The 15,201-nt window shown below is 49.9% G+C and overlaps 1 protein-coding gene across 1 annotated transcript; it reads right to left on the bottom strand.

The window, feature by feature from the left end:
* Window positions 1–528: 528 nt before the first annotated feature.
* On the bottom strand, window positions 529–12,301 carry LOC142312767 (uncharacterized). The gene is made up of 8 exons (XM_075351755.1): window positions 11,948–12,301; window positions 2,966–3,006; window positions 2,550–2,655; window positions 2,400–2,477; window positions 2,240–2,317; window positions 1,931–2,144; window positions 1,694–1,850; window positions 529–1,564 (listed from the first exon to the last, which is right to left on the bottom strand). Exons 1-8 carry the CDS (start codon window positions 12,299–12,301, stop codon window positions 529–531), a joined length of 2,064 nt encoding a protein of 687 aa, XP_075207870.1.
* Window positions 12,302–15,201: the final 2,900 nt, after the last annotated feature.

Genomic DNA, 15,201 nt, shown 5'->3' with positions numbered 1-15,201 from the left:
TACTAACCAGCAAATGGCGAGTGTTGTTAACAGCCATTAATTTAAACATTGAAACTGTTGATGAAATAGTGAAAGCATGTGTGGTACTGCACAATTTTGTTTTAACAAAGGAACCTTTGTCCTTGGATGACCAGAGTTTGGAATCCACCTCTTTGACTGACTACACCAGTCCTGGATTTAGGAGTAGTGTTGCCTGTTCAACAATACGTGACAAATATGCTGACTATTTTGTGTCCCCAGAAGGTAGAGTAGATTGGCAAGATCAAATGGTATAAGATTTTTGTTTAGTTTTATAACAAATAAACATAGTTAAAAATAAATTAAAAAATATCTTGTTAACCTTGTTAATTTTAATCTTTCACTCGCTTTAAAAAATTTGTAATTTTTACACCGTCAAATTACAACATGTTATGTTTTTGTATTACCTTATTATTAACTTAACTTGCAAAATAATATTCCCCCCCAAAAAAAACAAGAACAAATAAATACTTTTCAACAAAAAACTTTTATTTTTATTACATACATAAATTATAAATTTGTATATCTTGGGCTTGGGGTGGAGATAGTACTGGAGGGGCTGACAGATGGGAACACACGCACAGTTGGAGTATTGAGGGTGGAAAGTGGTGTTGGTGGTGGTGGTGGGGAAGTAACAGAAGGTGAAGGTGTGGTTGAGAAACCAAGAGGGAAACCAGGAGATGGGATGGGATTTGGTAAGGATTGAGGGGTGGAGTGGAGGGATTGTGAGACAGAAGAGGTGGCGGGTGAATTAGTGGCTTGAGTTGGGGTCATGATGGGTGTGGAAGGCGAGATGTGGTAGTGGGTAGGAAGTGTAGGGGCAGATGTGGTTGGGAGCTGGTACTGGGCCGCAGGCTGGTACTGGGCTGCAGGCTGGTACTGGTCAGCAGGCTGGTACTGGGCAGCAGGCTGGTACTGGGCAGCAGGGGGAGTAGGGACAATGGCTGGAGGGGGGGCAGGTGCTGGAGGAGGGGTGGGTGGAGGTGGTTGGGAGGAAACCTGCGCCAGAGCCTGCCGTGTGGCTTGCATTACATGCATCTGCTGGTCAGGAGATAGCTTTTCCATGCGCTCTAGTACGGCTTGAAAAAAACAATGATTGGGTGATTTACTTGCATCTAAATGCAGCCTGTCCAGACGCGTGCACAATTCGTGTGTATTTTTTTCCATATTGGCATTTATGAAGCTAAAAGATGAACGATTTTGTTCGGCTAATAATTGAATGGCGTTCTGGAAGGCTGCATTTAGATGCAAGAACTCGGGCGCATAGCTCTTTTCCTGACCCCTATGACGCTGACGCCCAGAACCCAAAGGTGTTCTACTGAGGGCAGCAGTGTCAGAGGGGTGGGGTAGGGGAAAAGCTATCTCATCACCAGCAGCTTCAGGTAATGAAGTCTCACGGGAAGCTCCAGCGCAGGTGGATGGGACAGATGTCGATGGAAGGGAAGGTTCAGATGGGTGGGGTCTGTGCCTGTGTTCCCCAGTGGCGGACTGTTCAGGGATCGCTCCTGTCGGGTTCGATGCAGGCTCCTGAGTGCTGCAGACGGTGCTGGTAAAAAGAGGAAAAACAAAATAATAATTAATTTAATTGCTATACAGTGCCACTGAATAAAAAAAAAAGGCAAAAAAAATCAGACATAAAATATTATACTTTGTACATATTGTGGGGAATATTTACCTTCTGCACACCATAGTTGTCCGGAGGAACGACAACGCTCTAAAGTAACGGTACTTCGATCTGCGTCCTCCGGATCCACTCGGGGCCTGCATCTCTTGATTCAACTCCTTTTTGAAGCGATCCCTGATAGACCGCCACCGCTTCTGAAGTTTGTCACCTGAAAGTGGAAAGCACAAAGTGGTTAGTATACAACACATTACATCCTGCAGCATAACCTACTGAACTGTGAATACTTACGCGCTTTCTTCTGGCCACGAGAATTGAGCTCCCCCCAACCTTCTATCGCTGCGTGGCATACCTCGTCCCAGAGTCGACGGGTTACGATCGAATCAGCGTGGCGGCGGTCAGCCATGTTCCACAGCGGCTCCCTCTCTCTAACTTCATCGATGAGGAGGTCGATGTTGATAAATCCGGCCTCCTCACCGTCAGAATCGGGAGCACGCTGTGATGCCTGTTCAAAGAAAGAAAAAAGAAATTAAAAAAAAAAAATAGACATAAATTCACACTGACATGAAAAAAAAAAAAAAAAAAAAAAAAAAATCTTACACTATGACCACCGCCACCTCGACGACGACCCTGGGACGGTCTTGGGGGAGCTCTATCGTGAGCCCTAGAAGTTGAAGCCTTTAGTGAAGAAAAAAAAAAAAAACATTATTTACTTATGTGTTTGGTGTGCTGTGGTAAACAATTCCTGTATGAAACTTACACTATGACCGCCCGCTCCGTGTATTTCTCCACCCCTTCCGTCCTCTTCTGGCAGCATCTCCTGTGATGTTTCGGCCACCTGTGTAAATGTCGTTTATTTAAAAATTTTTTTTTTTTTTTTTAAAAAAACACCCAAAAAAAAAAAATATACCTCAGTTTGTGAACCGGAGGGCGGGCTACCAGAAGACGACATATTTTTTTTATTACAGGCCTCGCACACCAACTGGCAGGCCCAAAATGTGACCGCAACACTGCACCTGTAAAAAAAGAAAAAAAAATGTCTAAGTACATGTACGCAGCTCACAGCAGTGATCTGTGGACAGTACTGTGGACATTACCTCAGGAACACTCTCCTCCAAATAAATTCGCACTGGCACTGAAGCGAACCGTACCCAGCAACTGGCTGGCCCAAACTATAACCGCAACACTGCACCTGTAAAAAAAGAAAAAAAATGTCTAAGTACATGTACGCAGCTCACAGCAGTGATCTGTGGACAGTACTGTGGACATTACCTCAGGAACACTCTCCTCCAAATAAATTCGCACTGGCACTGAAGCGAACCGTACCCAGCAACTGGCAGGCCCAAAATGTGACCGCAACACTGCACCTGTAAAAAAAGAAAAAAAAATGTCTAAGTACATGTACGCAGCTCACAGCAGTGATCTGTGGACAGTACTGTGGACATTACCTCAGGAACACTCTCCTCCAAATAAATTCGCACTGGCACTGAAGCGAACCGTACCCAGCAACTGGCTGGCCCAAACTATAACCGCAACACTGCACCTGTAAAAAAAGAAAAAAAATGTCTAAGTACATGTACGCAGCTCACAGCAGTGATCTGTGGACAGTACTGTGGACATTACCTCAGGAACACTCTCCTCCAAATAAATTCGCACTGGCACTGAAGCGAACCGTACCCAGCAACTGGCAGGCCCAAAATGTGACCGCAACACTGCACCTGTAAAAAAAGAAAAAAAAATGTCTAAGTACATGTACGCAGCTCACAGCAGTGATCTGTGGACAGTACTGTGGACATTACCTCAGGAACACTCTCCTCCAAATAAATTCGCACTGGCACTGAAGCGAACCGTACCCAGCAACTGGCAGGCCCAAAATGTGACCGCAACACTGCACCTGTAAAAAAAGAAAAAAAAATGTCTAAGTACATGTACGCAGCTCACAGCAGTGATCTGTGGACAGTACTGTGGACATTACCTCAGGAACACTCTCCTCCAAATAAATTCGCACTGGCACTGAAGCGAACCGTACCCAGCAACTGGCTGGCCCAAACTATAACCGCAACACTGCACCTGTAAAAAAAGAAAAAAAAATGTCTAAGTACATGTACGCAGCTCACAGCAGTGATCTGTGGACAGTACTGTGGACATTACCTCAGGAACACTCTCCTCCAAAGAAATTCGCACTGGCACTGAAGCGAACCATACCCAGCAACTGGCAGGCCCAAAATGTGACCGCAACACTGCACCTGTAAAAAAAGAAAAAAAAATGTCTAAGTACATGTACGCAGCTCACAGCAGTGATCTGTGGACAGTACTGTGGACATTACCTCTTCCCTGGAGCACTGGACTGGAGGACAGCAGAAGTTGAAGTCAGGAACCAACGGCAGGAGGTGTGTAGAATGTGCTGGATCCTTTTATAAGTTTTGTGATGATGAAAAAAAAAAATTTGCGCATGCTCTGTTTACCAAACCGGATGCGGTCACCGCATCCGGTTTAAACCGCATTGCGCCGGATCCGGCATGCATAGACAACCATTCTATACAATGCCGCATTGTACCGGATCCGGCAGAATGCGGTTTTTTTAAGGGGCAAAAAAAGGTTACATGATACGTTCTATCCGGCTGCCGCATTTAATTATTTTGCCGCATCCGGAAAAAAACGGATGCACCGCAAAGCCATCAGGTACAATCCGGTTACAATGCAAGTCTATGGGGATAAACCGGATGCGATACCGGATCCGTTTTATCCTTTTTTTTCCGGATTGTACCTGATGGCAAAAAACTGATGTGTGAAAGTAGCCTTACCAAGTGCAGCATCGCTTCCATGCGTCGCTGGGGGCTGGGGGCTGGTCACTGGTCGCTGGTGAGATCTGCCTGATTGACAGCTCACCAGCGACCATGTAGCGACGCACCAACAATCCTGACCAGGTCAGCTCGCTGGTGGGATCGCTGGATCGTCGCTAAAGTGTGACGGTACCCTTAAGGTACCGTCACACATAGCGAGATCTCTGCTAAGTCACGGTTTTTGTGACGCAGTAGCCATCCTGTTAGCGATCTCATTATGTGTGACATCTACCAGCGATCAGGTCCCTGCTGTGAGATCGCTAGTCGTTGCAGAATGGTCCAGGCTATTTTCTTCAAAGGCGATATCCTGCTGGGCAGGACACATCGCTGTGTTTGACACTGTGTGACAGGGTCACAGTGACTGCTGAGATCGTTATACAGGTCGCTACTGCGACCTGTATCGTTCCTGCATCATTGGTATTGTCTGACTGTGTGACATCTCACCAGCGACCTCCCAGCGACTTACCAGCGATCCCTATCAGGTCGCATCGTTTTCGGGATCGCTGGTAAGTCGTTGTGTGTGACTGGGCATTTAACCCCCTGCTGCCCTGTCATCTCCCAGTCCATCCCTTCTCTCTGAGAGGCCCCCAAAGCCATGACCTCTGGTGGAAGCTGGCCGTATTACACAGGGGGTGAAATATACATTAATGCAAGACAGTTTACAAAAATACAACACATTACTACAATGTATTCTATACAAATACTCTGTAGATCCAATAGTCACCAGCGGGGACGTGGGGGCGGTAGACACTGGTAACCCTATTACATTCCCCCCCACTTAAATTTGCCAGGCCCCTGGTGATGAGACATGCAAGAAACAGAAAATATAAAAACACACCTCAGTTCAATACGTTCACTGTGGACCAGGTATATTCAAGACCCTTTCAGTACTGCACCTTGCATATGGACCTCCCTTCCCTGCTAGGGAGCTCATTGTCAACTACTGGTAGCTGGCAGTACTGTGACATAATCCACCTATGAAAAAAAAACATTATAACACATCCCTTACGTTACAATATAAACACCTACAACACTGCATTCAATATTAATAACATGGTTGCGTGTTCCTTCCAGCAGCTGTAGACCCATCCGGCCCACTAGAAAAAAAAATCCGTAACAGCCTAAAATGAGTCCTAAAAATAAACTGCATAGTTCCTCTCATCCGCCGGTTATGGGGAGGATGACACAGTGGAATTGTCTATTTCGCCCACCGAACCCGAACAATGGGGGTGCTGTCCTTAAGCAAGGGGGAAAACATCTTCCAAAAGTTCTGGAGGCTCCATACTTGTTAGCAATAATGTCCTGTTTCCGTTCTCCACTGGACGCAGTTTCTCAAGGTTGGGGCAAGGTGGGGGGAAGTATGTGGCGTGGACCAAAATGGGAAAAGTACATGGCAGGGCAAGAGGACAACAGGTCAGGGTTCCTGAGAGCTGCAGGGTAAGCTCTGAGCTGAGGGTACAGTCCTCTTCCAGCCCCGAAGGCTCGCAGATTCCCCAAATCCAACAGGGGAAAAACAAAAAGCCACAACAAAGTACTGGCCTCCTCTTGCCACGAGGGGCATGTCCCATCCCTTAATCACATAAACAACCTTCAAATAAAACTTTGGCCTCTTCTGGCCACTTTGGGGCAACATTCACTGGCCCAACTTTTTAATAGCTTCTGTAGCCTGAGGCTTCCCTTTTTAATGTGGAGGGCTCTTAAACTAGCCTCCCTCTTTCAACAGGGCCTTGCGGCCAACTCAGGAACACAGGGATTACCTCAGGGCTTTCAGGATTCTTTCTTCTTGTCCCACTGCTGGATGCACAGCTCGTGGCAGACAAGGCCGAGTCCAGGGTCTGGCATGGTTTCCCAGGTCACATAGATGGACGTGTCTTTGTTCTCCTCCGTCACTCGGCGCTCGCCCAGCTTTAGCAGGCGAAGAATTTCTGCCAGCTCAGAGACGCTTCCTCCGATCACCATCACTGCGGTGTCTCTGCCTCTGCTGTACAAATCCTTCACAGCATCACGCTCTCTCCAGAATGGCGCTGGTCGGGCCGATGACGCGCGCTTCCTGTATTCCAGGGCCTGCCTCTTCCGGTGTCAGAGCCCAGTAACTTCACACGTCAGGCTCTTCGACCGCGCCCCCAGCCATGCCTCTGTACCATCCCTGTGCCAGCGGCCGAGCCGCTCGGATCCGGAGCCACGGTGGCTCGAGGGGTCTTCGGACCCGGGGGTTCGCGCGGACACTCGGATTCAAAAGAAAGGGGATAGCTATGTACAGGGGGATGTGTACGTTCGTGACGCCACCCACGGTGCGTGGTAATGTAGGAGACCACCGCTGCTGTTGGGGAGCCTGGGGGCATTGGTGTAGCAGCAGGATGTTTAACCCCTCCGTGGGTAGGGGGTTTGTGCCCCGGGGCCCATTGGGTGTTGATGACTGGGGTGCCATTGGGTAGAGGAAAAGGGGCTTTTCAGCGCACTCACTGAGTCCAAGAATATCAACTCCGACAGCTTGTAAACCAGAATTCTGAGCACCGCTGCAGCATGGTGAGAGCACGTGTGGGTCCGTGCCCTTGGTGTTGCTGTTAGCCTGTGGCCTTTTCCATGGCACCTTCTCACTAGTTGGACCCTCAAGCTTGAAACTTTGGGTCCCCCTCACCCGTAAGACTAACGGAGTGAGCTTGCTCTCAGGGTTCACGTGTAGGATTTCTTTGGACTGTATTTGGGAAAGGCCTATCCCATCGGCTAGCACCCCCATTTTGGAGCCTGTTGGGGATGAATCTTGAAATCTTCACCCCCCTCTGGTAAACTACCGGGATGCGTGAAGCTACTTCCCGGCCTAGGGTCCACGTATCCTGTCATGTCCTGGCCCATGCCCGGTGATGGCTCAAGGCCATCAGCTGCCCTCCTCGGCAGTCCATGCCCCTTGACGCGATCCCTTGCGACCGGGGTTCCAGCTCCTACCAGGCCCAGACCAACGTCTGCCACCAAGTAAACTTCAGGAGCCCTGCTTCGTACCAGTGACCTCTCCATCTCAGAGAGTCACCTTCCACCTCCTACTCCTTTCACTCCTGTTTCACTTCTCTGTCACTTTCTCACTTTCCCATACCAACCCCCCATGTGGGCGGCCCTATTCCCTTCAGGCCCTCCAATGGTGTGTCTGGTGGTTTCAGTGTTAAGTGTTTCTAGGATTTTGATTGGCTAAGCTGTTAGCAACACCAAAGGACCAGGATCCGTAACCAAGGAGGAGTGTATACTCTGCAGAAGGGCAGGTTGTACAATACCCTGTGACGACCTGATATGCCAGGGCGTCACATTCCCCCTTGGTTAAATGTAGCTTGTCCCCGAGCTACAAGACACCAGAGGTTTATTTTTGTTTTTGAACTGTGGAAGATAAAAATAACATTTTAACATTATGCATTCTTTATTAATGGGTTCCATCCCTCACAGGGGAGGCACTTTACTTAAACGTAACTAAAGTTATTAAGAGTTTGTTGCCCAACCGTGGGACGCTACTGGTTTCTATGGTAACGGAGCCTCAACCTACTTCGTTGCAGCCCTTTTTTGCGACAGTCCAGTCCCAACGTCCCGGATCCCAATAACCCGCCACCCAAACAACCTGTTCCCCCTGGAAACCTAAGATGGGTCTGTGACCAGGTTAAGGTCCCGGGTGTTGTCTTTTAGATGACACTGGCTGGCACAGGAGGTGCAACTATTGTACAAAACACAAGTTCTTGGTAGTCACGCCAGTCCTGTGACCATGGTCCATATTTACTTATATATAAAAACCTGAACGAAGTCCATGTACCGGTTGTACACTTTTCAATAATTTGCTTGCAAATCTGGTAACTTTCACTCTTTTCATTAAAACTGGTTGATTAGGCACTTATCTACTAACATTTTCTATATGGAAAATAACAAACTATGAAAAACAACAAACAAAAGCACTGATACCTAACGATTCTATGGCATCGCAACTACTAGTACTGTAACATTTTTTTTAGTAATAGACTGTTGGGTCCTGCAGCCACGCTTCCTTGCGACTGCGTGCTACAGACGCCGACACATAGCCTTCCTCAAACATCACATGTTTAGTTACCTCCAGGACATACCAGCCCCGCTTCCCGCAATGTCGGGTATAGGTTGTGGAGACACGGGGTCAGTGGGTGCTTTTGTGCACTGGCCCGGCAGCCTTTAGAAAGACAGCGTGGCCCAGGGCTCATCCCAACTGAACGCCGACCTCCTTAACCGTGGGCGGAACACTACTCAGACATCACAGGGTGAGGGAATCACAATATTAAGACTTTATTGGATCCCCAAACAATTAACAGCACACCAGGGACTAGAATGTCCATGCCTTAGAGCTTCCAGGGCTACTTACTCCAATCCAGCAACACCCCGCTTTCGGGGGGCACCCACCGCGAATGGAATAACGCCAGATTTAGGAAGCTGGCTGAGGTCTGCAGAGTCTGTAGATAGATGACTGGGTTGTCTCAAGCTGGATTCCTTCCTTATGTAGTCCTTGATATCAAAGTCGAATCCTTGCATTCGATGCTGAAGTCCATATAGTATTATAATCCAGGTTTGGTTATGGCTTGCCAATTGGATCCGCAGGTCCTAGATTGATAGCATGTAGCAAGAGTCTCCCTGGGCAATGGACAGTCCTTCTTCTTATACCCCTGAGCTCTCCATTCAGACCATTGGGGTCTTCACAATTGGTGGAAAAGACTGGGCTCTTATTGGCTAGATTTCAAGCCGTATTCAAATATCCGGAGACAAGGGTGAGACAGGTAAATTACATCACATCTAGCAATTCACTTACTAATACAATGGGATGTTCGCATAATTGAGTTATCTGGGTGTCTGGCCTTCAGTGGCCAAAACAATTACATGAGTTAACAAGAGTCTTGTAGAAGCAATGAGGGATTATCCCCCATCTATAAACAAACTGTCTTCATGTCTGGCTGAATGTTAAGAGAGTTAACTCATGCGAGGCACTCGGAGACCATGTCGTCACATAGGTAACCATCTCCTCCAGCTAAAGATTGCGCTCCGGGTGGCCCCAAGGAAGGTGCTGCACCACATCATGTCGGGACACAAACATCCCTGTCATGGGGCCCGCTTCGCGGATAAACCCCCATCTTTGCTCGGAGTCAAACAGCTCCACAAGGCCACGGCACCGTGGCCCTTTAACTTGAGAAGCAGCACTCCTTATCTGCTCTTTCTCCGCCCGATCACTGGCGGCAAGCTCCCATCGTCGCCGGCCTCGGGTTGCAATCTCCGTCTGAGTTGGTACTGTTGTCTTTCCCAGTAGGGGGCATCAGCGTCCGGCCTCAGCTCACTATCTGGCTCTGGCTTTACTTGGACTCTGGCGGCTCCAACAGCCGTCGGGATGCCGCGCGGTAGCGGAACGGGTAGACATCTTGGTTCCGCTCCCGCAGGTGCAAGCTGATGAACCGACTGCTCCGCAGCCGGGGTTGAAGGGTCTGGGTGCTCCGCCTCTGAGGACGGGCCCGGAGATGCGGCCGGGTCTGGTCTGGCCGATGTCTGGGTGACCGCTGCCGTGACTGCAGGGTTGTGGTCTGGATCTCTGCAGCTGGAGCTTCTTGTAGATGCATTGAAGGTTCCGCTGCCGGAGTTAGTGTGGGCAGCTCGGCGTCCACCGAGGACGGGGTAGTTGATGGTGGAGCGCTCACCATGAGTGGAGACGGTCCGGATCCCTCAGCTGCTGACGCTGGATTTGGGCAATCAATAGGGACTGGGTAACCGCTTACCCTCTCTTCACGTGGGATTTCAATCTCACGGGCTCGCACCACCACCACAAGGCTCCTCATCTCTTCCCTCCAGTGATTCAGAATGAACAGGAACTGCGTCCGTATTCTCCTGCACAGCTTCTCTGTTTCCTTCTCTATCCATGTCGCGGTCCCAGGGACAGCATGTTCTGGGGACCAGTCTCGCTCTGCCATCTTGCCACTGCGTCTTCCAGGAACGTTGTCGCAGAGTCCTGGTGTCCCTGCTCCACTTCCGCTAGTAACACATTCTGGCCTGCCCCCTCAGTCTTTTCGCAGCACTCTCTCGCTGACCGTGGCCCTCTGGGAACTTCCGATTCTGGCCTCACAAGGAAGACGAAGGGTGGGGTTTAGGCTTCATGCGCTTTCCCGATGAAGACAGCGTTTTGGCATGAAAAGATGGCAGACAATGGCGGAATTGGCGGGAAAAGGACTCTGGACCTACAGTCTTTGACTTTCAAGGCGCACGACACCCAGGTAAGTGGGTCCTGCTCGTATCCTGTTCGTTATATCAGGTTTTTTGAGGTGTACCGCCCCCGTGCCAGTGGCCGAGCAGCTCGGATCCGGAGCTGCCGTGGCTCGAGGGGTCTCCAGACCCGGGGGTTAGTGCGGACACTCAAATTCAAAGGAGAGGGGATAGATATGTACAGGGGGATGTGTAAGTTTGTGATGCCACCCACGGTGCGTGGTAATGTAGAAGACCACCGCTGCTGTTGGGGAGCCCGGTGGCTTTGGTGTAGAAGCAGGATGTTTAACCCCACCGTGGGTAGGTGGTTTGTGCCCCAGGGCCCGTTGGGTGTTGGTGACTGGGGTGAAGTTGGGTGGAGGAAAAGGGGCTTTTCAGATTACTCACTCAGTCCAAGAATAACAACTCCGACAGCTTGTAAACCAGAATTCTGAGCACCGCTGCAGCATGGAGAGAGCACATGTGGATCCGTGCCCTTGGTGTTGCTGTTAGCCTGTGGCCTTTTCCGTGGCACCTTCTCACGAGTTGGACCCTCAAGCTTGAAACTTTTCGGAGCGGAGCGAGCTTGCTCTCAGGGTTCACACGTAGGATTTCTTTGCACTGTATTTGGGAAAGTCCTATCCCATCGGTGTGCTAGTACCCCGATTTTGGAGCTGGTTGGGGATGAATCTTGAAGTCTTCACCCCCGACGGGTAAATTACCGGGACACGTGAAGCTACTTCCTGGCCTAGGGTCCACGTACCCCGTCCTGCCCTGGCCCCTGCCCGGTGATGGCTCAAGGCCGCCAGCTGCCCTCCTCGGCAGTCCGTGCCCCTTGACGCAATCCCCTGCGACTGGGGTTCCAGCTCCTACCACGCCCAGACCAATGTCTGCCACCTAGTAAATTTCAGGAGCCCTGCTTCGTACCAGTGACCTCTCCCTCTCGGAGAGTCACCTTCCACCTCCTACTCCTTTCACTCTTGTTTCACTTCTCTGTCACCTTCTCACTTTCCCATACCAACCCCTAATGTGGGCGGCCCTATTCCCTTCAGGCCCCCCAATGGTGTGTCTGGTGGGATCGGTGTAAAGTGTTCCTAGGATTTTGACTGGCTAAGCTGTTAGCAACACCAATGGACCAGGATTCGTAAAAAGGAAGAGTGGATACTGTGCAGAAGGGCAGATTGCACAATACCCTGTGACGACCTGATAGGCCAGGGCGTCTCACCTCTCTTACACAATGGGTTGTACTCACCAGCCTGCATCTCTTCATCTGCAGTGCCCGCCTCCTGCGGACGTCATCTCTGCTGGGCAGGACCTTCATTTTCCACCGGACTCCTCTTCGGTGGACGCCTTCCACATAAGACCGGACCTTCGCTGCACCGCCTGCCTCCTCCATGGACAGCACACCTCCAGGCCAGGTGCATTTTTGAGCTCTTAGGCGTCGTTTCCTCCCTTGATGGGCTGGGTCACCTTTCAGGCCGCATGTCACCGCCATCTTGGGAGTCATGCTGTCGTCCGCCAACTTGGCTGCCGTCTTTTCTTCTTTTTCACTTTCAGGGAAAATGCTCTGGTGCAGCGCAGTTTCGGTCTCTGTTGCTGTCTTCATCTCAGCTTTTGCTGCAGACACAGCTTCCTGTTGCAGCGGCGCTTCAGTCCACTCAGCTTCAGGCGCCCTCTTCTCTGCGCCCAGGGACAGAGCCTTCTCCCCGTCTGGATGCAATGTGGACACATCCTGCCAACTGCGCCAAATGTAAAGTGCCAGAGAGGGGCAGTCGTGGGTGAGGGTAGTGGTGGACCTCAACCCACCCCGGCACAGTACAGAGACGGGGGGCAGAGTGGAGTGGGTGTTATGTTGCATGGAGGTGATGACTTTTAGCTGCCGTTCTTCTGGGTCCTGTTCACTTCTATGGGCCTTGTGCCGCACTCAGTCAGGAAGGAGACAGACACCCGGTAATATTTGCTTCACTTTACTAAGCAACTTGCTGGCAGACAGTTTCAAACGGTTTACAGCAGTCTTGTCATCATCATTATATTTCAGGTACATTAACTCCAGCATCCAACTCGGCTTTGCAGGGATGACCGTAATGGGGCAACGTAACCTCCTGCTTCTTCGGACTCACTCACCCAGCATGGTGGTGGGATGTTCAGCTCGGCTAATGGACAGAAGGACCCACTTGCCATACCGCCACAACTGCTTTTCTACAGTTACCGGCAGATAACGCCTCAGGTAGGAGCACCCCAATTTCTCCTTTTGACTCCATGACACTCTGGACTTATGTCCTGCTGCAATAGAGCCCCTTCTGACAACTTTGCTTCTCTTTCTGTCTTTCTCTTGCTGTTCGTGTAACAGGGACCAGGGGATGGCGAAGGTTTGGGTTTCCTTCACTCCTTAAATCCTGTCCCTCCACCATTCTGCACTCCACTCTGCTCTTCTGTCACTCCTGGACTTCTCTCTTGATCTGCACTCTCTCACAGCCTTTCCTTATCTACATAAGCAAGGATGATTGACCTTAGGGATATCAACATCCAGCACCACGGAGACACCATCACGTGTTTCTCAACGCAGTGATTCTAGAACAAGGCCCCCTGGGAAAATATGCAAAACAGGACTGCCGCGGAAACACCATCACATGTCTCAACGCTGGCAGGAAACTAGCCAGGTATTTCACCGGGAAGGAACAACCACGGGAAGGGCAGTCTCCAGTCAAGGAAACCGCCTATGCCAAAACATGGTATCCATCCACAGACAGCTGTTTCGGGGTATTTGCCCCTCATCAGTGTGGAGTAGGAAACTGGCTAGTGGGAGCAATGCCTAATAAAAGACTACATAAGCAAGGATGATTGACCTTAGGGATATCAACATCCAGCACCACGGAGACACCATCACATGTTTCTCAACGCAGTGATTCTAGAACAAGGCCCCCTGGGAAAATATGCAAAACAAGACTGCCGTGGAAACACCATCACATGTCTCAACGCTGGCAGGAAACTAGCCAGGTGTTTCACCGGGAAGGAACAACCACGGGAAGGGCAGTCTCCAGTCAAGGAAACCGCCTATGCCAAAACGTGGTATCCATCCACAGACAGCTGTTTCAGGGTATTTGCCCCTCATCAGTGTGGAGTAGGAAACTGGCTAGTGGGAGCAATGCCTAGTAAAAGACTACATAAGCAAGGATGATTGACCTTAGGGATATCAACATCCAGCACCACGGAGACACCATCACGTGTTTCTCAACGCAGTGATTCTAGAACACGGCCCCCTGGGAAAATATGCAAAACAGGACTGCCGCGGAAACACCATCACATGTCTCAACGCTGGCAGGAAACTAGCCAGGTCTCCCACTAGCCAGTTTCCTACTCCACACTGATGAGGGCCAAATACCCCGAAACAGCTGTCTGTGGATGGATACCATGTTTTGGCATAGGTGGTTTCCTTGACTGGAGACTGCCCTTCCCGTGGTTGTTCCTTCCCGGTGAAAGACCTGGCTAGTTTCCTGCCGGCGTAGAGACATGTGATGGTGTTTCCGCGGCAGTCCTGTTTTGGGAGCGGGGATGTGGGAGCGGTAATAACTGCAGACTTACAGTGTGCAATAAATATTTATTACCAGTACATGGTTTTGTCTCAGTTAGTCGCTATTCATATACATATACCATAAGGAACAGAAAGTGTTAAGGGCACGTTGCACACAGCGACATCGCTAGCGATGTCGCTGGTGAAAACACCCGCCCCCGTCAGTTGTGCATCACGGGCAAATCGCTGCCCGTGGGGCACAACATCACTAACACCCGTCACACATACTTACCTGCCTAGCAACGTCGCTGGGGCCGGCAAACCGCCTCCTTTCTAAGGAGTCGGTTCGTGCGGCGTCACAGTGGCATCACTAAGCGGCCGCACATTAGAAGCAGAGGGGCGGAGATGAGCGGGACGTAACATCCCGCCCACCTCCTTCCTTCCTCATTGGCGGCGGCCGCAGGTACAATGTTGTTCCTCATTCCTGTGGTGTCACACATAGCGATGTGTGCTGCCGCAGGAACGACGAACAACATCATACCTGCAGCAGCAATGATTTTTGTGATTAGAACGACGTGTCAACGATCAATGATATGGTGAGTATTTTTGATCGTTAATGGTCGTTTGTGCGCATCACACGCAATAACGTCGCTAACGAGGCCGGATGTTCGTCACGAATTCCGTGACCCCAACGACATCTCATTAGCGATGTCTTTGCATGTAAAGTGGCCTTTAGTGTCATTTATTCACCCCTTCAGCCCCTGGTCGCTTCCCATTTTTCCTGTTTTTTTTTTTTGCTCCCCTTCTTCCGAGAGCCGTAATGTTTTTATTTTTCCGTCAATCTTTACATATTAGGGCTTGTTTTTTGCGGGACGAGTTGTACTTTTAAATGAAACTATAAGTTGTACCATATCGTGTACTGGAAAACAGCAAAAAAATTCCAAGTGTGGAAAAACTGCAAAAAAGTGTGATCGCACAATAGTTTTTGGGATATT

Source organism: Anomaloglossus baeobatrachus, chromosome 5, assembly GCF_048569485.1.
Source record: "Anomaloglossus baeobatrachus isolate aAnoBae1 chromosome 5, aAnoBae1.hap1, whole genome shotgun sequence".
In the NCBI taxonomy this organism is placed as follows: Eukaryota; Metazoa; Chordata; class Amphibia; order Anura; family Aromobatidae; genus Anomaloglossus; species Anomaloglossus baeobatrachus.
Note: the sequence above shows the minus strand (reverse complement) of the source record. Positions and strands in the feature narration are given on the sequence as shown.

Bases quoted from the DNA above. Each gene is read 5' to 3' on its own strand.
- LOC142312767 (XM_075351755.1), bottom strand. From the start codon at position 12,301: ATGAAGACAGCAACAGAGACCGAAACTGCGCTGCACCAGAGCATTTTC. The intron at 3,007-11,947 runs GTGAGTACAACC...CTTTTTTTACAG, and splicing joins AGATGAAGAGATGCAGGCTG to GTGCAGTGTTGCGGTCACAT. The intron at 1,565-1,693 runs GTAAATATTCCC...TCTTTTTACCAG, and splicing joins ACAACTATGGTGTGCAGAAG to CACCGTCTGCAGCACTCAGG.